Source organism: Mesoplodon mirus (genome assembly GCF_964341445.2).
Source record: "Mesoplodon mirus genome assembly, chromosome: 5".
NCBI classification, from domain to species: domain Eukaryota; kingdom Metazoa; phylum Chordata; class Mammalia; order Artiodactyla; family Ziphiidae; genus Mesoplodon; species Mesoplodon mirus.
This window is the reverse complement of record NC_138980.1, coordinates 85,994,325-86,017,137: the sequence shown is the minus strand read 5'-3', so window position 1 is coordinate 86,017,137 and position 22,813 is coordinate 85,994,325. Positions and strand designations below refer to the sequence as shown.

The following is a 22,813-nucleotide window of genomic DNA, read 5'->3' as shown; positions in this document are numbered from 1 at the left end:
GTACTAACAGAGCAGTCTCTACCTTTCTAATGAAATATTTTTTATTTCCCTTTTGTTTATTAAAAACTCTTTTTTGGTAATCAAATTTTTAGATTTGTTTTAAATTTAAATTTTTTTTTTTTTTTTTTTTTCCGTTACACGGGCCTCTCACTGTTGTGGCCTCTCCCGTTGCGGAGCACAGGCTCCGGACGCGCAGGCTCAGCGGCCATGGCTCACGGGCCCAGCCGCTCCACGGCATGTGGGATCTTCCCAGACCGGGGCACGAACCTATGTCCCCTGCATCAGCAGGCAGACTCTCAACCACTGCGCCACCAGGGAAGCCCCAAATTTTTTTTTTACATACCCTAGTCTTATTCCACAAAGGGCTTGAGGTGACAGTTTTTATACATGTATGTGTTGAGTTTGTTTTATATTTTTTTGTACTTTAAGAACCTTTAAAAAAACTTGTGAGTATTCTCTAAGTTTCCTTTTTATAATAATTTAATCATACCCCAAATATATTTAGAAAATAAAAAATAAATCAGTATTTTGGCAATAGAAGACCCAGTGGAATATTTTAGATAATTGTAATGATTCAGATTAAAATGATTCAGTATCTTGCAAATTAATTAAGGTGAATTATATAAAATAAAAATCTTCATTTTTAAGAAGCATTTCAAGCATTTCAAATATATTGTTTAATTTTCCTGACTTAGTCCCATACATTGTTAGTAAAAGGTTATTGAATTACTAGGGGGAAACTACTGCAGATAAGCCCAACATGTTTTTAATCTGAAAAACATTAATTTTTGTAGTTTGAATATGTCCCCCCCCCTTTTATTGATCTAGCGTATATATGTTTCTAGCTATATTTGATTGAGCTTATGAGAGACGTGTTCACATAGTGTCTGACACGGATAGAGACCACAAAGTTTTGAAATCATAAGGTGAAAATAGCCACAAGATGGTGGTTGAACCTTAAGAAACAATCCCCTTTTTTTTATAGTGAGAATGCAATTATGTATTAAGATAGGCCATCAGTTTCTAACTCTAATGGTTTCCTTTCTGGGCTTTTGACTTTTGAGTGGCAAGGAAAAATCTTTTAAACTTTTAACTTTCCCAGTGAATTTTGAAGTTAATTAAGGATGCCTTACGATTACCACTGAGTTCTAAGAACCTAAGAGTTGTGTGACTGCTAATTCTGTAAATAAGCTCACAGAATTTTGGCAGAAGGTAGAGGTGGAAACATTTAGGTATGTAGACTTGAGAGGAAAGCACTGATATAATGGGGTACTTATTGTGCTTTTGTGAATCAGATTTTTTTTTGCTATAGGTATAAAATTTTGTTCTGCTGGCACTTGTTACCTATTATATCTACTTTTCCATGGGCGGGGGGAGGCAGGGAACACTTTTGAAAGAAATGTGAGTTGTAAGCAAAGGCAAATTAATATGCTTGCTTTTATATTTGTGACTTGAATATTTTTATATTGTAGATGTTGTGATCAACAATGCTGGGTGAGTATTTCTTTTTAAATTTCCAATAAAGCAATGTACATGAAAACTTTTTTTTTTAAGTGTTGACTTTCTCTTCTCAACATATGTAATATCAATTTTTTAGAATTTTGAGGGACCGTTCCTTTGGTAGAATAAGTGATGAAGACTGGGGTAAGTTATTTTAAATATATGTTCTCTGGAACATACTTATCCATTTAGCCTTCTAATATTTGATACATTTATACACTTAAGGAAAAACTTGCTTCTACCTATTTTTGCCTCTGCTAATGTAAGTGATGATAAGCTTTACAACTGAAAATGAACAGTTGGAAGAAAAGGCTTTTGTGACTTAACGTTTGTTTCCCTTTTTCTCTTTGAGAGGTTGTCAGCATTTTCTTGCAGTATTAGTTGTTTCTAACAGCCTTTTGCATGCTTGTCTGGCTGTATGATTCTTATTTCAAGAGCAAGAGCAGGCTATGGAAGAGAGTCTGAGGCACTAAAAATGATGGAGATCAGAGAACTGGGTGGGAAAAACCTAGATATAATTTTGAAACTTCTAATAAGTAGGAAAAATTTCCATTAGGAATGTCATGTTGGAAAGATTGAGTTTAGATGATGAGCAATCACAGTTATAAAATTTTTTTATCCTGTTTGCTCTTTTTTGCTCTTACTTTCACTGGCTATCAGAACTAAAACAAACATTGGTGGCTGAGATGGTGGCAGGCATGGTAACTGAGATGAATTACATCATTGTTTATAGAGTGTGTTTCTGGGAAATATTGCCAGAAGTTCTTTTGGAAGAAGCAAGATAACTTTCTGACTTAGAAGTAAGCAAAGACAGGCTTTTAGTTTCCCATTCCCTTGTAATAACTGGAGAAAAAAAGGAGCTGAGAAAGATAGAATTGATTGGCAGAGGGGACTTAAGCCAGTGCTTTGCTTTGAGCTCTCATGGGGCTGGAGTGTGTCCTCTTCTGGTTTCATCAGAGTAAGATTAAATGTAGAGTTGTTTGTTTATCTGAGTCATCCTCCAAGTTGTCTGTTCATTAGATTGACATTTCAGAAAGCAGGCTTCTCTGTCTCTCTTTTTCCCTCTTTCCCTCCCCCTCTTTCCTACACCTCCATACCCCGACCCCCAGCTCTCTCTAACTCATTTGCAAATCCTGTTAAAAATAGGGATTTAGGGATATACTGAACATTTTATAAACATTTCTTGATGAAGAACTGAGTGCTTTTTGATTATGCTTTAACTAATGTTTGTGTTGAGTCCCAATTATATATGTAAAATTCTTGGTTATTTGTATTAATGAATTTTTATATAAAATAGGCAAAAATTAAAGATGGCATTGTACTTAGATGTGCATAGGTATCGTATTTAGGTGGCATTGTATTTATGATAAAGTTAGATATATTAGATAATCTAATCATAAATTATAGGCAAAATGGGTATGAATTATTGATTGGTTATGTAACTGGAACTAAAGCAAAAATGATTACTCAGAGTACAATGTGACAATAGTTGATTTTGAATGCTAGGTATGAAATGAACATCTTTGTATAAGTAAGTCATTGTTTATGTTGATTCTGAGATAGGTCTGTCTAAATTTGACAATATTCATGATAAAAATTTCTTGTTTTAGATATCATCCAGAGAGTTCATTTGCGGGGCTCATTCCTGGTGACCCGGGCAGCGTGGGATCACATGAAGAAACAGAAATTTGGAAGGTAGAGTTATATGTGGCTGTCACGGGGGACTGGAGATGCCGTGTGTGGGTTCTTATGTACAGAGGAAAAGAATTGCTTTGACGTTGAAAAATACACCTTCAGATATACACAGGCCTTTTAAATGTAGTTTTGGCAGATGCCTCCCTGTTACATTGGTGTCAGTCATAGATTAACGAGCTGGACAACTTAGTATTTCTTTTCACCTCCTACTTTTCGTTATTAATGATTCTCCTGCTATTCTCTGATATTTTAGCAGTACAAACATTGAGGATTCAGCAGTACTTTATTCTCTAACCAAAATATCATTTTTTGGGTCCAGTGACCAACTGGGGAGAGATGAGTGGATGTTTTCTACTGGCTGGCACTGGTCAGACATGAGTTAGTCTTTGTAAACTAGGAACGATAAGACTCTTATAGTTGCGTCTATGTGACTCAGATGTGGCAGACCTAGTAAGTGGCCCCATGTGCTCTAACGTAAAAGTTATTTCTGTTAACTTAGGGTTCACACACATCTACTAGAAGAAAATTGCGTGAGATATCTGTTCTTATTGGAGAGTTCTAGTATATCCTGATACTAGCAGTTTCTGAAAGTAAATGATAGGATTTACTTGTTCTACTAAGTAGAGTAAGTGAGATTAGGTCAGATTATGAGATGGTATTGTTTTAATATGAGGCATTTAATATTATCCAGAAAGGGAAAGGAGCTAAGTGATAAGGACTAAAGAATTAGAACTTCATGATCTAATATTTCTTACTAAAAATTTAACTTGTAAATTGGCAGTTTATTTTATGTTTATAAATACTTATTGTTTTCAGTAGATAATGAATATACATTCTTACACTTGAATTCATTTGATACTGACCAGGGATTCTTTGTAAAACAGTAAAATCTCACAGTTGAATTTTGAGAGATTACTTTTATTATTTATATTAATTTAGATATATGAATCATGACTTTTAAGAACCTAATGGCAGTATACAGAGTTGCTTTTGACAACTTTTGATAATAGTAATGAAAAAGAAAAAAATGCTTAGAGTTGCAACATTATCAAAATACAGAAAAGATGATGTTGAGAGATTGATTTTCCTTTTAGGATCATCATGACTTCATCAGCTTCAGGAATATATGGCAACTTTGGCCAGGCAAATTATTGTGCTGCAAAGCTGGGTCTTCTGGGCCTTTCAAATTGTCTTGCAGTTGAAGGCGAGAAAAGCAACATTCATTGTAACACTATCGCCCCTACTGCTGGATCACGGTTGACCCAGAACATTTTGCCTGATGGTAAGTAGTTTAGATTTTTTTAATGCTGTTCCTCACATACCTGTGTGGTGTGAGCTTTGTAAAAGTATTTAATTTTTTGAGTAGCTAAAAAAATTTCCTTATAATTTAAAAAAGCATTATGTGTAGTTTATGTTCATAATAGAAAATTTAGGACAGCACAAACAAAATATGACCCATAATTCTACCACACTGAGATAAACTTTCTCTTTGTGTAGGTAGACATACATACATTTTTTTCTTTACAGAATGAGGTAATAGCATTCTTACTGTTTTATAATAGTAATTATTTAAAACAATTAATAGATTATGTTTTTTAGGGCAGTTTTAGGTTTATAGAAGAATTGAGCAGGTAGTAAAGAGAGTGCCCATATATTCCTCCTCCCACACAGTTTTACATCAGTGTGCTACATTTATTACAATTGATGAACCAGCATTGATCAATTTTCATTTATTTATTTATTTATTTGGCTTCATCAGGTCATTGAGGCATGTGGGATCTTTTGTTGTGGTGTGTGGCCTTTTCTCAAGTTGTGGCATGTGGGTTTTCTCTCTCTAGTTGCGGTGCATGGACTCCAGGGTGCATGGGCTCTATATTTTGTGGCACACTGTCTCTCTTGTTGAGGCATGTGAGCTCAGTAGTTGTGGCACCCGGGCTTAGTTGACCCTCGGCATGTGGGATCGTAGTTCCCTGACCAGGGATCGAACCTGCATCCCAGCATTGGAAGGCAGATTCTTTACCACTGGACCACCAGAGAAGTCCATGATTGATTATTATTAACTATAGTTAATAGTTTACTTCAGGGCTCACTCTTTAGGTTGTATGATTATATGCGTTTTCACAAATGCATGATGTTATGTACCCACGATTATAGATCATACAGAATGGTTTCACTCTAAAAATCCCCTGTGTTCCATCTCTTCATCCTCTCCTCTTTTTCCCAAATGTCTGGGAGGATTGAAGCTCATTTCTTTTTATCACTACATAATATTACATGGTATGTAGGTGCCACAATTTGTTTTTTCATTCACTTATCGTGGAACATTTTTTTTTTTTTTTTTTTTTTTTTTGCAGTACGCGGGCCTCTCACTGTTGTGGCCTCTCCCGTTGCGGAGCACAGGCTCCCGACGCGCAGGCCCAGCAGCCATGGCTCACGGGCCCAGCCGCTCCGCGGCATATGGGATCCTCCCAGACCGGGGCACGAACCCGTATCCCCTGCATCGGCAGGCGGACTCTCAACCACTGCGCCACCAGGGAGGCCCTATCGTGGAACATTTTGATTGTTTCCAGTTTTTGACCATTGTGAGTGAAGCTGCTATAAACATTCATGTGCAGGTTTTTGTGTGGAAGTAAGTTTTCAACTCATTTGGGTAAATATTAAAGAGGATAATTGCTGGATTGTATGGTAAGACTATCTTTAGCTTTGTAAAAATTTCCAAACTGTGTTCCAAAATGGCTGTATCGTTTTTCATTCCCACTAGCAGTGAGTGAGAGTTCTTGTTGCTCCGCATCTTTGCCAGCATTTATTATTGTTAGTCTTTTGCATTTTAGCTCTTTTAATAGGTGTATAGGGTATTTCATTGTTTTAATTTGCAGTTCCCTAATGACTTATGATGTTGTGCATTTTTTTCCTGTCCTTATTTGCCATTTATTTATCTTCCTTGATGTTTCTGTTCTTATTTTTTGCTCATTTTTAAGTTGGGTTCTTTTTCTTTTTTGGGGGGAGGGGGGTTCTTTGTTTTCTTGTTGTTGAGTTTTAAGGGTTCCATGAATATTTTGGAAACAAGTTCTTTATCAGATATGTGTTTTGCAAATATTTTTTCCCAGTCTTTAGCTTGTTTTTTATTCTCTGTAGTCTCTTTCACATCTGAAGGATAATTTCACTGGGTACAGAATTCTGGGTTGGTAATATTTTTCTTTCAGCACCTGAAATCTTTCACTCCACTCTTCTTTTGCTTACATGGTTTCTGAAGGAGAGTCTGACATAATTCTTTCCTTGTTTCTTTATGCATAAGGTATTTTTTCCCTCTGTGTTCCTCCAAGATTTTCTCCTTGTTTTTTCTGCAGTTTGAATATAGTATGCATAATAATAGGTGTAGATTTTTGGCAATATTCTACTTGATGTCTTCTGAGCTTCCTGGATCTGTGGTTGGTATCTGTGATTAACTTTGGAAAATTCTCAGCCATCACTACTTAAAATATTTCTTCTGTTGTTTTCTTTTTTTCTTCTACTTCTGGTATTACCATTATGTGCCCGTTCTATCTTTTTATTTTAATTAATTAATCGATTAATTTATTTGGTTGGGCCGGGTCTTAGTTGCAGCAGGTGGGCTCCTTTAGTTGCAGCTTGCGGGCTCCTTAGTTGTGGCTTGCAAGCTCCTTAGTTGCAGCACGTGGACTCCTTAGTTGTGGCATGCAAACTCTTAGTTGTGGCATGCAGAGTCTTAGTTGCGAGATCTAGTTCCCTGACCAGGGATTGAACCCAGGCCCCCTGCATTGGGAGCGTGGAGTCTTAACCACTGTGCCACCAGGGAAGTCCCAATATATCTTTTGTAATTATACCACAGTTCTTGGATATTCTATTCCCTTTTATTTTTTTGTCCTTTTTTCTCTTTGCATTTCATTTCAGTTTGGGAAGTTTCTATTGACATATATTCAAATCAAGCTTACTGATTTTTCTTTTTTCATTTCAAAATGTTATATTGGCTTTTTTTTTGTTTTTTTTTTTGTGGTACACGGGCCTCTCACTGTCACGGCCTCTCCCGCTGTGGAACACAGGCTCCAGATGCGCAGGCCCAGCGGCCATGGCTCACGGGCCTAGCCACTCCGCGGCATGTGGGATCTTCCCGGACTGGGGCACGAACCCGTGTCCCCTGCATCGGCAGGCGGACTCCCAACCACCGCGCCACCAGGGAAGCCCTGTTTTTGTTTTTGAGCATTTCCTTTTGATTTTTTTAGCATTCACTTCTGTCTGCTTACAGTAGTCATCTGTTCTTGTAAGTTGTCCACTTTTCTCCATTAGAGTCCTTAGCATGTTAATCACAGTTATTTTATTTTTTTTATTTTTTTTATTTTTTTATTTATTTTTTTTTTTTTTGCGGTACGTGGGCCTCTCACTGCTGTGGCCTCTCCCGCTGCGGAACACAGGCTCCGGACGTGCAGGCTCAGCGGCCATGGCTCACGGGCCCAGCCGCTCCGAGACATGTGGGATCTTCCCGGACCGGGGCACGAACCCGCGTCCCCTGCATCGGCAGGCGGACTCTCAACCACTGCGCCACCAGGGAAGCCCAATCACAGTTATTTTAAATTCCTAGTTTGATAATTCCAAAATCTCTGCTATATTTCAAGCTGGTTCTGAGGCTTGTTTTGTCTCTTCAGCCTTTACTTTTCTTGCCTTTTAGCATGCCTTGAAATTTTTGTTGAAAACTGAACATGATGTATTGGGGTAGTAGAAAGTGTGGTATTCAGAGCTTTATTGTGAGGTTTCATGTTTATCTGGCTAGGAGTTAGGTTGCGTATATTGGTTGCTGTAGCTGTTGGTGTCAGAGGCTACATTTTCCTCTTTGTCATTGTTTTTGTGTCCCCTGTTGTCTTTGGGTTTCCCTGGGTACTCTGTGTTTGCAGCTCTCTCAGTTGTAATCCACTGTTGTTATACTGGAGCCCTGTTGAAGTGGCTATAAATTATGGCAAGGGGAAGTGTTCTATAATCTTATGATTAAATCCCCATGGTTTTAGCAGGTCAAAGTCTCTGGACTCTCACCTTCAGTAGAGTTTTTTAGCCTTTTTTTTTTTTCTCCCCTTATTTGAGACAGGAAGGCTAGAGGGGTTCCACTAGTCTAATTGCTCTTCCCTTAAGTCAAATAAGGCTCTGGTAGCTTCCCTTGAGGATAGGCCTTTGTTAAGGAGAACAGAATGCTCTGGGCTTATTTCAAAATGATTTTGTTTTATTTATTTATTTATTTTGTTACCCTCTCCCTTTTTCTCTGTAACATTTCAAAGCAAATCTTAGATGTTGCATCTCACCTAATAAATACTTGGAAATGTGTCTCTAACAGATATGGACATTATAACCACAATGCCAATATCACACCAAATAAAATAATTCATTAACATTGTCTAATACCAAATTTATATGAAAACTTCCTCATTATCTAAAAAATATCTTTTTAGAGTTAGTTTATTCCACAATGAACTAAACAAGGTTCACAGTCATTTTGTTACTGTATCTCTTAAGTTTTATTTAACATATGATAGTTCATTCTCCTTTTTAAAAAAGTGCCAATTATTTGTGGAAGAAACTGCGAGTTCATTTGTCCTGAAGACTATTCCTCATTCTTGATTTGGATTGCCTTTGCACTTTTGTGGAAAATCAGTTGACCATGTATGTATGTGTGGGTGTATTTCTGGATTGTCTGTTCTGTTATATTGATCTATGGGCCTGTCCTTTTACCAATACCATGATGTTTTGATTACTATAGTTTTATAGTAAGTCTTGAAATCAGGTAATGTGAGTCTTCCAACTTTGTTCTTTGAAAACATGAAATATAAAGTTTTAAATTTAAAAATTTAAATGTATGATTGAGAGCCAATGCTTATTTATTTAGTTGTATAATAAATAGAATACTTGACTGGTGGAAAACTGTGTATGGTTTTTGATACTCCTGGTTATAACATATTTCTAAAAAGAAAATATCTATAATACTTTAAAAGTAGTTTCTGTGAAACAGTATAAAACAATTGATGAGTGAAATTACTTTAGAATTAGCTGCTTCATGGCATACAAATGCTTTTTCACAGTACCATTTTACTTTCCACGTTTGAGCTAACATTCATTTTAGAACTTGAGATTTGTAATACCAAGTATGTACTTGCTAGCTTTTCCTAAGAGCTGTGCCTAACCAGTTTGCTTTAGTGTAGAATAGCTATTTGTACCTGAGATCTAATTTTTTTTTCCTCTTCTTTTGTCAACAGGGCCATTTAAAAAAGTCCCTTATTTTAAAAACTCTTTATACTCTCATATCTTATTGAAGGAATTCTTGTTAAAGAACTGGATTATTTAAGTATAATACTACATATATATGCACAACAGTGTAGGTTACTGGCAAGAAGTAAAGCATCAAAATGTAATGCATAGTCATGAACACACTGCAGAACCCAAGAATTGGAACATTACTTGCATCTAACTTTATACCTTCTATTCTATTCCTCTGTTTCATGCCAAGAGACAACCACTATTTAGAATTTTAGGCTTATCATTTCTGTGCTAGACTCCTACCTAAGTCACTTTTTGCCATTGGCTGTAGACTTTCTTGGGAAAGCAGCAAGTTTTCAAGAAAATATTGAAAACCTTAGCTTTTTTTTTTTTTTTTTTTTTTTTTTTTTTTTTTTTTGCAGTACGCGGGCCTCTCACTGTTGTGGCCTCTCACTGTTGTGGCCTCTCCTGTTGCAGAGCACAGGCCCCAGACGTGCAGGCTCAGCGGCCATGGCTCACGGGCCCAGCCGCTCCGCGGCATGTGGGATCTTCCCAGACCGGGTCACAAACCCACGTCTCCTGCATCGGCAGGCGGACTCTCAACCACTGCGCCACCAGGGAAGCCCCGAAAACCTTAGCTTTTAAATTTGCTTTCCTTTGAGAATGTAGCTTCCATTAATTTTGACTTCTAGAGATGTTAGGTCACTGTTTAATGTAGTATTTTTTATGCCCACCAAACCCTAGTGAAAGATGTTTGGAGAATAAGATCTACTTTAGACAAATTTAATCTTTCTGGACCTGCTTTCTCTTCTGTGAAAGAAGAGAGTTGTTACAGATCATTTTTGAAAGCCCTTCAGATTCTGAATTTCTGTTATTTTAAATTTTGGTATTTATTACTTTTTTATAGTTTAGAAAAAGCTGAAAATTTATTTTGCCTCAGCGTTTTTCCTCTTTTCCTCTGAAATATTAACTTACAGGCTGTCAAAGGAGTTATTTGTTAAAGAACCAGGTGTTATGAGTAATGTGTGGAGACATTTGCAATTTCATTTCCCCCTTTGAAATATATTTGAAAAATGGAAAGTCATATATGTGACTTACATGTTTCTTACATGAAATGAAACATAATCTTAGGATGAATACTTATGAACTAACTTCCCAAGCTGTATTAGTTATTTACTGCTGTGTAGTAAATTACTTCAAATTTTGTGGATTAAAACAACAAGTATATATTATCTCACAGTTTTTGGGGTCACAAATACTGTAAAATGAAAGGTTTTTAGAGCTGCTCTTTAATTTAGAGGGACTGTAAATGTCATCTTTGTCACTTTAAAATATAAAACTATATTTTGTCCCTTCACAGTTAAAATTTACATTTATTTGATATTTAAAGATTATAAGATGTATTTACAAATAGCATCTCATTTGAGCCTTGCAACAACTTAGTAGAATAGGCAGGTAACACATTTTAATTACCATCTTACAGATACAGACACACGTCCAAGAGAGTTGAGTGCCGTGCTCAATGCCCTAAATTGCCTACATGGCAGGGCCAGCAGTAAAATCTAGGTGTTCATGCTCCTTGTGTAGTACCTTTCTGCTCTGTTAAGTTGCTCACAGAAGGTATGCAACAGGAAAATATTTCTTACACTTTGTGACTCATCAGTAATGGTTGCAAGGTCCATTTTACATCATCTTACTGTCATTACAGTTGTCAAGGCTGTTTTGTAGTTTTCTAGCTTCTGGGAGAGCAAAATAGTTTTGGGAATGAATGGTACCTAAGTTCATTATGCTATGTATACCTTTGCTCACCAGTCTTTGCCAAGGCAGCTTTAACTTGTCTTCTAAACAGCATGTTACCCATCTTGGAAAGGTATATCTGATGCCTTCTATGTTAGAAGCCTGAATGTCTCCATTGGGATGAAAAGATTCTTCTAAAAGCCTTGGATATTAATACTAATTAATTATGTATATCTAATTTTTTTCTTGTTTATTTAAAAAGTCTCTGAACCTATAATTTTATAAGTGAAGAATTTTCAGAAAGTAAAATGATTGATTGAATATGTATATATTCTTGTTGATAGATTTTTTTTTTTTTTGGCTATTTATTTCAGATCTTCTGGAAGCTCTGAAGCCAGATTACGTGGCACCCCTGGTCCTTTGGCTTTGCCATGAGAGTTGTGAGGAAAATGGTGGCTTGTTTGAGGTATTCTGCACCTTTGCACTTTCTCCCAAAGCAATATTTGTGTAATTAAATATAAAAAATGATTCAAAAATTAGTATTTTCCAATTGTTCACATTTGTAAAAATCTGCATCAGTTGGTATCACTTGTATATTTTTTAATATTATGTATATGTTATAATTAAGGAACAAGTATGACAAATGTCCTTTTTTGAGAAAGTAACAGCAACTTTGTCAATTGTTCTTCCCGAGTTCTTCATTTCTGATATTCTTGTCAAATGAAAATGTGACTGACTGGTTTGATGTGTTTAGTCAGATACAGAAAGTCTCATTTGGTTAGAGATGCTGAGTAGTAAAGTGAAAGGACAAAGGTGATGGTTTAAAGTCAACCAGGCCAGGTTTTGATTTCTTGCTCTGGTAATTGCTGGCTTGCTGGAATATTGTACAAATTAACCTCCCTGAGTTTTAGTTTTCTTGGGGTTTTGTTGTGAGAACTGGAGATCATATTTTTAAACTCTTAGCATACAGAGCAGTCACCCCTCAATTTTAACTATTATATCAGTATAGCAGGAATTCAGTCTGGGTATGATAGATCAGTAAACACAACTTATTATTTGTATTAACTTTAAAAATAAACTTTGCTATGTTTCCCTGTTGCAAAGCTTTACATGTTTGCTATAAAAATAAAAACCACACATAATCCTACCAACCAGTGAGGTTCAGTTTTCACTCTATAATCAAAGTCCCTTTAGATCTCCCTATGCTGATTTATATGTTTTTTAGTCCTCATTTGAGTTTGATCTCTTTTTTCTTTTCTAGCATGAACTGTTATATTTTAGACCACCCCCCTTTATTTGATTCTCTGTGGTAATATCATAATAAACCTGTTGCATGTGGAATACATGACGTCCAAAGGCATTTCTTGGTAGCAAAATTACCTGGCTCAGTTTGAAGTGAATGATATACGTTGGCCTGATTTATGTGAATAAAAAGCTGTTTAGTAAATGAAAAACAGTCTACACATGTCTATGCAGAGATAGGCGCCTCTGCTTTCTTAATCACAGTCGTTGATTGTGAATTGTGGAAAATTAGAGGTGGAAAGAACTTTACAACTCTAGATTTACAAAAGAGAAAATTAATAATATCAAGACATGTGGAGCTCAAAATTTGGTCTGCCTGTCTTTTTAACTCATTAAGGAATTTTAAAAAAATTCTTTGTCTTTTACATTTATATTTGTTATTAATTCTGTGAACAAGAATAATATATGCTTTTTGTAGAAAACTTCAAATATATAAGGGAGTATATAGAGGAAAATAAAAATCACCCACATTACCACTATCAAGAGATAACTCCTATTAATATTTTTGTGGATATTCTTTTCCAGTCTTTTATTAGATGTCATTTTACACGAATAGTCTTTTTTTTTAGGTATACGGTTTACACACACACCCAAACATACACAGATAACTAGGATAATGCTGTAGATGAAGTTTTGTGTGTTGTTCTTTTATTTTACTATATTGTGGACATTTTTAGTAAGGGACATTTGCTGTGTGAGATTGAGTACAAAATACAGTAAGAGAGGTGTGTAATATCCTGACTTAAACCTTGAATGTAAATTGACACTGTGTTTGCCAAGTTTTGATAGATGTCTAGAGTGGCAGATAGAGATTTTTTGGATTGACTGGAGCTGTTGTTTCTAGCACCTGTGAGGAGTTTGCAGCTTGTTGCTTCACTCCCCAAATATGGTAAAAGATGATATTTTTCTTGCCTGTTATCGGTACCACTGCCACTTTAACTACTCTGACAGCATCAAGGCCGATTGTCCTGTTAATATACGTAAAGGAATGAGTGATTAAAAAGCCATACCCTTGAGCGTAGAGCCACTGAGAAGTGTGCTGTCTGCTGGTACAGTTTCTTCTGTTATATACATGTGGAACACTGTAGTTGTGGTGTTTGAAGATATGACAAACAGATTTTCTTTTTTTTTTTTTTTTTTTAGCAAATTTAATCAGTTATACATATACATATGTTCCCATATCCCCTCCCTTTTGCGTCTCCCTCCCACCCTCCCTATCCCACCCCTCCAGGCGGTCACAAAGCACCGAGCTGATCTCCCTGTGCTATGCGGCTGCTTCCCACTATCTATCTCCCTTACGTTTGGTAGTGTATATATGTCCATGCTGCTCTTTCGCTTTGTCACAGCTTACCCTTCCCCCTCCCCATATCCTCAAGTCCATTCTCTAGTAGATCTGTGTCTTTATTCCTATCATACCCCTATGTTCTTCATGACATTTTTTTTCTTAAATTCCATATATATGTGTCAGCATACAGTATTTGTCTTTCTCTTTCTGACTTACTTCACTCTGTATGACAGACTCTAGGTCCATCCACCTCATTACAAATAGCTCAATTTCGTTTCTTTTTATGGCTGAGTAATATTCCATTGTATATACGTGCCACATCTTCTTTATCCATTCATCCAATGATGGACACTTAGGTTGTTTCCATCTCATGACAAACAGATTTTCTTACATCAGACATTTTCTTCTGAGGATTTCCTTGAATGGCTTCTAGAAAAAATATCATCTTTCTGTATGGTGATTAATGTATTTGGTCATTTGCCTTATTTCTATATAAAGGTGTTTCATTAAAATGAGTATATGTAGTTCATTAAGTCAAATCCTGGCTTTATTTTTCTTTGCTTTTTATTTTTTTTTATTCATTAAGTCTTTCTAGAAGGACATGTATTTCAAGTGATGTGCTGGGCAAATTTGGTATTTATATTGTTTAACCTTCATGGTTACTTCATGAAGAGAGTATTATCATCCTGATTTTACATAAGGGGAATCTTGAGTTTAAGGAAGTCAAATTATTTAACCAGGATCAGACAGCTAGTCTGTAGAAGAACTGGTTTCACACCTTGGTTTCTGTGCAAAGTCATGCTTTTATACTACATGCATTTCTGCTATATTGTGTTGCTTTATTTTTCTACTCTGATAACATGAATAGTGCAAAGTCATGTGGGTCAATGGACTTTTGTAGAGCTGCATTATTTTCATCCATTGTCATCTAGCATTCTGATACTTGTAAAAAGATAGCTGCCTGTTTAGTTAATTTCATAAAAATTCTATTAGTAATTTCACATTAGATGGTATAACTTCTTCCTCCTCTTTTTGGTAGGTTGGAGCAGGATGGATTGGAAAATGTAAGTCTCTTTTGGTTTTTGGTTTGCCATACATTATTTCCATATCTTTAAAACTGCATATCCAGGTAGAGCTGGGTAAAGACCTTGTCAAATGCCGAACCATTGGATTTAGTGCACGCATAATCAAATTCAAACATTGTTATAGCAACAGGTCTTCTAAAACATAGAAGTTGCCCTGCAGGCCTGTGATATTTTCAAGGATCTTTTCAATTTTTTTCCTATTAGCAGTGCTTATTCAATATTTGTCCTGTCCTATTCAGAACTGGCTGTTTCTTCAGACAGCACAGTCTCTCTTTATATTGATGTTTATCTTCCCATGTCTCCAACACCCCACATGCTTGTTCAACAGAGTAGTGAGTGGGAGGGAGGGCGTTTTTTGAAGATGGGAAGAGCTCTGTCCTAGGCAAGTTCTCCAGTTCTCTCAGTGATTCTTTTCTTCCTTGGAGCATGAGGCATCAGGAGGAGACAGTGGGGAATCACACTGGACAGCTTTCTAGAAGAGAAATTGCAGCTGATCTATAGAAATTATTCTCCTTCAGCCCAATAGTAAATTCATCTGGCTTAAATCCTCTCTTCCCCCAGTTCTTAAACCTTGTGAGCTCCAAATTGGATAATTACTGTATGGTGTTTAAAAAAAATTGTGAACATTCTAATATCCCAATTCAAGTTTTCAGTTGGATGCTGGTATCAAAATTAATTGAATTATTTAAAAGGCTGCCATTACTGGATGACATTGTTACAACATATTGTAGAGTATTATTAATGACTGTTCTCTAAGTTATGAAGTAACTTATTCAAACATTTTTAAGTGTCTTATGACACCTTTTAAGAAAGGAAGATCAGTTGTTGCAATAAAAGCTATATATGGGACTTTTTCAATAGGAAATCTCTAGAAGCTTCTGTCATTCCCCAGGGCAAACCTTCAATTTAGTAATCATAAAAGTCTGACCATTCTGTTTAAATAAGGTTCTATTTATTCCTCAGGCTTTTTAAAAAAGAAACAATGTTAAAAATTATCTTCATGGAACTTATGCAGCAGTGATGATTTTTGTGAATCTGGGCAATCTAGTTGACTTCCCATGGAAAAGGAGGAAGAGCAAAGGGAGGAAAAGGGAGAATTATGTGGGGTTGTCTGATATATTAATTTGATTATCTGGAGTCTTTGACCTGTTATCACCACTAGTTTTCAGTTTGCTATTCAACAGAGCTCTATTCTGTTCTGTTACCTTGAAGTGTATTATCTAAGTGATCTGTGGTGATGAAGACAGTCTTTTGGTGTGATTATATATAATTTAACTTTCTGATTCAGCATTTCATCCTACCTTTAGTAGAATCTGGCATAGTCAGAGGAGGGAGAGGTTTTCCCTTCAGCTTCAAATATTAGAAAAAGAAATTTGACATCCTAATGGGTTTGTTATTATTTTTTTTTAATTTGTAGTAAAAATTTTTAGAAGTTAGAATCTTTTTTCCAAATTCCATTTTTCTTGATGTTAAAAAAAGCAATCCAGGGGACTCATGAATTCTACTTTCTGTCTCCCTCTTAAACTATGTGTTCAGTATCTTAGTTTTGTTTCTATAACCAGTACGATGGGAGCGGACCCTTGGAGCCATTGTAAGACAGAGGACTCAGCCAATGACTCCTGAGGTAGTGAAGGCTAACTGGACGAAGATCTGTGACTTTGATAATGCCACCAAGCCTCAGAGAATTCAAGGTAAAGAGTCCCAAGTCAGTTTAGTCCTGGTTGGGTAATCAGAGGCAACAAAGCATTCTCTTCTCTTATGGAATTGTCTTCTTAATTGTGATAACTTAGATGCTCAAATCATCAAGAGCACATTTTCTGCTCCAGTAGGTATTAGAACTCTCCAATTTAAGGTATGTATGTTACTCCCACTGTCAGTTTTTCAGTTTTCTTATGATCCTGATTTTTTGGTATATGTGTGATTGAGGGGATGGTAGGAGGTGTTTACCCATTTGTGCGCAGTGCATCTATTCCCCATCTGATGGTTGGTTTCAAAGTCTTGCCTTATCTAATCACATGCTCCTTATCTGACCTGATTTTTCTTTATTTCCCCAAAAGTTTATTTAAGTCTTATATTATTTAGGCTTAGGTCTTTTCTCTCTAGTGAATAGATTTTGCTTTGTTTTAGCACTTTGTCTTTGCTACTGTTTCTCTGCCTTTCTAAGATGCCTCTTACTCCTTTTATCACCTCTGCTAATCTCGGTGCTTCTTTAGAAAAACTCAAGCCCCAGATGTTCAACAAAACCTCCCCAGATATTCTGGGCTTCATATTCTGGGCTTCAGCTCTTTCTTAGCTGAACTCTTACCACTTGAGCGTCTAATCATGATTGCTTTCCACTGCTTTTGTTTTATAAGTGTGTGGTTTCTTAACTGCATAATAAGTTCCTTTGGAGGCAGAGAATGTATCTTGTATGTCCTTTTGTATTTGGTGCTAGCATAGTGCTGAACTCATAGAAAGGATTTAGTAACTGCTTGTTACCTTGAATTATTGAATCATCTATGATATGCCACAGGGAGAGATGGCCAATAAAAGTCACATTATTTTTTCTAGTATAACTCACATATGTATATAGTATATGAAATTTAAAGGACCTTTCTGGGAAGGATCATGAATCAGGATTATTTTTACAGAAAAATCTTTTTTTTCCCTTCCTAGTATTATATTTAATGTTTGATAGAAGAATATATCTGAAAAATGACTGTTCTTTTTTTTTTTTTAATCCCAATGTTACTTTCCTGTCTGCTGGTACACTCACTGAAATTTTCATTATACTTTTCTCAATCAGAGGATAACATGATTGTTATGTCATTAGCAGTAGCATTTTCTGTATTCTTTTTTTTGATATTTGAGGTAAATTTAGTCTATGAATAGCAGTCACCTATTAATGAAAATTAGGAAAAGGAAAAAGGAAGAAGTATCTTAAAAACTCTTCTCTGAGGTCAGAATTCCATTTTATTACCTTAAAAGTATTAGGCTAATATAAAGAAAAAGCTAACAATGAATTATATCATTATAAATGAAAAGATACCCCTAGTATTTGAAGTACAGTTAGAAAAAAATCTTACACTTTCTGTAGAATCACGATTTTCCAAGCACCCATTTCATCATTCTCATTTTACAGATGATGGAACTAAATCCCAGAAAAGCTGAGTAAGTGGCCAAAGCTTTCTCAGTGTTTGAGCCAAGAGTTAACTCACGTGGTCTGTCTTTGAGTGCAGTACCACCAGCCTGTACCAAGGTTACTTTCAGTTAAATAGCCTCCCATCTAGGCAGCAGCCTAAATGGGGTGGTAAGAGGAGGATTGGTAGGCAAGAAACCTACCTAGTGTCACCAGGAATGGCAGAGAGCCCTGCTCATCTCACATTCTGTAGTTTAGTTATAGTTTTTGTCTGAGTTTAGAAGGAGGCCCAGATATCTAAGGTTTGTTAGAAAGGTCCCAGAGCTTTTGGAACCTTATGGCATATGTGGATACTCTGTGAATCTCATTTATTAACCTTTAGACCCCAGAATAGCAGCTTCTGAATTCTGTCTGTAGTCACTGGTCATAACGGTGGTTTTCTCTGGAAGAATTTTCAGTAATATTTTCTGAGCAGTTACCTGTACAGAGACCTGGGGGGTAATCTTGACATTGTTGCATCCTGGAGGAGGGGTGATGGTGGGGAGAGAAGGAAAATTAGTTGTCCCTCCACCAGATGGAAATTGCACATCTATGGACAAGGATCCGACTTTACAGAGTTGTAAAATCACTCAAAGACTTTGCAAAGCTCAGAGCCTCTTTGGAATCATAACGTGGGGAGAGTATGTTGGAGACACCCATTTATCTTTGGTCTATTCAGAGTCTTTCACGATTTTTTCCTGCAGTAGCCTGACATTATGCAGTCAGTTCACGAATGCCAGTGAAGGTTCTGCAGCAGGCTTGCTGGATGTTAGAGGAATGATTGTCTAAAGCATTGTAGCTTTTCTTAGTCACGTCTGTAACAAAAGCTTTTTTTTTTTTTTTGAAATAGCTTACATTTATTTGGATTTCACCAGGGGAGTATTAGCTCTTTAGGATATTTGAAAGATGATGCTTTTATGATCTTTATGTAATAGGTTTACCAAAGCACCCTGTCTTATTTAAATTCCAGTGATCCTAAGGAGAAACTTCAATTCGTTCATCCTTATTTATCCTGAAGTTGATTGACTTGAATCATTCATGATTTAAAATTTTTTTCAGTACAAATTAAATATAGTTCAACTATATAGGAAAAATCTGGAAGTTTGTCCTGTAGTCACTAGTTAAATAACACTGTAAAATAACTGGCTAGATATTTCACATATGTAAATGCTCTTCCCACACCATAGTGGGACTGATTTTTTTTTTAATTAATTTTTATAAGAGTATAGTTGATTTACAATGTAGTGTTAGTTCCTGCTGTATAGCAAAGTGAATCAGTTATACGTATACATATATCCACTGTTTTTTAGATCCTTTTCCCATATAGGTCATTATAGAGTATTGTGTAGAGTTCCCTGTGCTATACAGTAGGTTCTTATTAGTTATCTATTTTATATATAGTAGTGTGTATACGTCAATCCCAGTCTCCCAATTTATCCCTCCCTGTCTCCCTCCCCAGTTGGTAACCATAAGTTTGTTTTCTACATCTACTCTGTTTCTGTTATGTAAATAAGTTCATTTGTACCATTTTTTTAGATTCCACATATAAGTGATATCATAGATATTTGTCTTTCTCCTTCTGACTTAACTTCACTCAGTATGACAATCTCTAGGTCCATCCATGTCACTGCAAATGGTATTATTTCACTCTTTTTTTATGGTTGAGTAATATTCTATTGTATATATGTACCACATCTTTATCCATTCATCTGTTGATGGAAAAAAGCATTATTATTGTCATTTATTCCTTTTTTTTAGACTCAATTGGCGGTATAATTGAAGCTCTAAATAAAATAGATTCAGATGGAGGAGTTTCAGCAAATCATACCAGTAATGTGACATCAACAGCTACATCAGGATTTGTAAGTGGAAGAGAAAGCCTAACGCTTTGCCTTCTCTGGAGACTTTTTTCTTTTCTTTCCTTTTTTTCTTTTCTTTTATGCAAAAAATGCTTTTCCAAGCTATTAATTTATTGTTAAATAGGAAAGGTGAGTGACCATAAAACTTTATAGAACATGTACTGAATGTTTATAAAATTTGAATGAACATAAGGCTAAAATATAAACTTTAACTTTTACTTTCTCTTCTTCAGTGTAATAAACAAGTGTCTTTTTTGTTTTTTGGAGCATTTTTGATAATCATCCTTCAGTCACTTTCTAACTCTTTAGAAAAGGATATTTAACTTAGTGCCTCTTTTGAGTCATTTCTTTTAAGGAAAAGCATTGATAAATTGTATTTTGGAAATATTTCAACATGGCTGCCAGTAAAAAGTCTCCCATTGTGTCAGAAATTCTAATAGAGCTGTGGTTATAGCTCTTGTGAAGTTTGCTGATTAACTATCTCCAGTACTTCTTTTTTTAAAAAAAAATTATAGTGCATAAATAATAAGAAATAAGTCATTTGACACATTCAGGTGTGGTGTTTTGTGACTCAGGGGAGACATAATGATGAAATAAACAATCTAATTGTAACCCTGAGAATATGAGCAGTTTATAAATGTGATTTTACTTTAGAGTAGGGGTTGGCAAACTTTTTTGGTAAAGGGCCAGATGGTAAATATTTTAGGCTTTATGGACCACATACTGTTTCTGACACATAATCTTCTTTTTCTTTTTTTAGACCACTCTTAAAAAAATGTAAAAACCATTCTTAATTCTCAGCTGTTGTTTGCTGACTCTTGCTTTAGAATGAAAGTGATGAAAAATTGGACATGATTCTTTTATAACCTAACATATGCTTCACAAATTAGCTAGGCATGTCATCACTAAATAGAAAAATACAATATGCAATTAGATAAAGGACAATCCTAGGTAGGAGCTTACGGTAAAATCTAATTATAACCAAAACCATTATGAGGGAGTCTGATTTACAAGCATTAAGCAGTGTTTTGCTCATCTGTTTATACTGACTTTTATAAAATAGATCTTATAGAGCCATTCATTATCCCTGTTTATAATAAATTTTTTATTTTTTGTAATTTTGAGTAGCTAACAGTCACTGTATTAATAGGCTTTTCCATCATCAGAGACAGGAAAGTTGAAAATGAGATATACTATCTGTTAGCAAGAAGTGGGCAAGAAAAAAGTAATTATTTGTAAATGAAGTCTTTTTCCATTATCATTGATTTTATTAAAAAAATATAGTGAAACAATTATTATACCCTATCAGGTTCACTAAAATGACATTCTATTCACAAAGCTAAGTATGTAGCAGTTAATAGTTTTGAAAAGTCAGAAATTTAAAGATTTGACAAGAATATCAGTGAAAAAATAATTTTCTACAATTGTTCCATAGGCTGGAGCTATTGGCCATAAACTTCCTCCATTTTCTTCTTCTTATACGGAACTGGACACTATTATGTATGCCCTTGGAGTGGGAGCATCAATCAAGGAACCGAAAGATTTGAAATTTATTTATGAAGGGAGTTCTGATTTCTCCTGTTTGCCTACCTTTGGAGTTATTCTAGCTCAGAAGTCTATAATGGGTGGAGGATTAGCAGAGATTCCTGGGCTTTCAGTCAACTTGGCAAAGGTATGCATAATAAGAAACCTTTATTTTGTTCTTCTTCTCTTTCTTTAAATATGATTGGTAAATGTCACATGCTGTGTGTGTATGTGTGTGTGTGTGTGTGTGTGTGATGTCTTAATATAATAGTTTATAGTGGTTGATTCAAGAATAAAGATTTAGCATGTCTTTTAATTTTTCTTAAAAAGGAAAAAAGGGTAGAGAGTTAGTTGAAAAGACAAGGGAAAAGAAGACAACAATAATTATGTACAGTCCATAACCCTGGCATAATGTTATTAATTCTCTCTCTGCCATTACATGCTATTTGACCAAGGGTAAATAACTTCTCTAAGCTTTAGTTTCCTTATCTATAAAATGGGTATGATAATCCTTACCTGACAATAGTGATGAAGGAGCAAGAGTGAAGAATATTTGAAGCAGAGAGAACAGGTGTAAAAGGCCCTGAGGCAGGTGCATACTTACCTTGTTTTTGGAACAGCAAGGGGGTTGATATAGCTATAGAATGAGCAAGGGGGCAGTGGTAGGAGAAGAGGGCCTTGGAGTCATCATAAGAATTTCAGCTCATACTCTGATTAACATGGGAGGCCATTTGTAGTGCTTTGAACTGAGGAGTGGTATGATCTGGCTGTGTTCACTCACAGGCTCATTTTTGCTCCTCTGTGGAGAACAGATTTATGGGAGCCAAGCATAGAAGCAGGGAAACCAGTTTGGAGTTTATTATGGTAATTCCAGCACTAGTCTGGATATGCATGGAAAGAAAGAGGAGTCAAGGATGAAGGTTTTTGGTCTGGTTAACTGGGATGATATATATGCATATATACCTGTATATTTATAATTTATTATGTACAATGTATTTAATATGTATAGTAGTTACATATGACATATAACTATGTATAATAAAATAGATATATACAGGAACTTTAAGGTGGGGATGATCAGGAGTTGATTTTGGACAGATCTGAGATGCCTATTGTACATTCAAGTGGAGATATAAAGTGGGCAGTTAAATATGTGAGTTTAGAGTTTGTGGGGGAGGCCCTACTGGGATTCGTAGCATTTAAGTGAGATTTAAAGACATGAGACTGGGTGAAATCACCAATGTGTGAATGTAAGTAGAGAAAAAAAGCCTGAGTTTGGTGAGAGGTTGAAGAGATGAGGAGGAGTTAGCAAGAGACATCGGGAAGGAGTGGCTGGTGAGGTATGAGGAGTATCAGGAGAATGTGGTATTTGAGAAGCAAAGTGAATACATTGTTTCAAGAAGGAAGGAGCAAACAA

General features: G+C 35.7%; 1 protein-coding gene across 5 annotated transcripts in view; it reads left to right on the top strand.

The window, feature by feature from the left end:
• The window catches only part of HSD17B4 (hydroxysteroid 17-beta dehydrogenase 4), a 111,019-nt gene that overhangs the window by 17,506 nt on the left and 70,700 nt on the right, over positions 1-22,813 (top strand). For all 5 annotated transcript variants that reach the window (XR_014294057.1, XM_082621190.1, XM_082621191.1 and 2 more), the window contains exons 5-13: positions 1,473-1,494; positions 1,598-1,644; positions 3,111-3,195; positions 4,290-4,477; positions 11,559-11,650; positions 14,811-14,835; positions 16,419-16,547; positions 19,772-19,875; positions 21,308-21,544. Coding sequence is in view for 4 of the 5 variants with exons in the window: in XM_082621190.1 (XP_082477316.1) it covers positions 1,473-1,494; positions 1,598-1,644; positions 3,111-3,195; positions 4,290-4,477; positions 11,559-11,650; positions 14,811-14,835; positions 16,419-16,547; positions 19,772-19,875; positions 21,308-21,544 (929 nt within the window). In the remaining variant the exon portion in view is untranslated. The remainder of the gene's footprint in view (positions 1-1,472; positions 1,495-1,597; positions 1,645-3,110; positions 3,196-4,289; positions 4,478-11,558; positions 11,651-14,810; positions 14,836-16,418; positions 16,548-19,771; positions 19,876-21,307; positions 21,545-22,813) is intronic.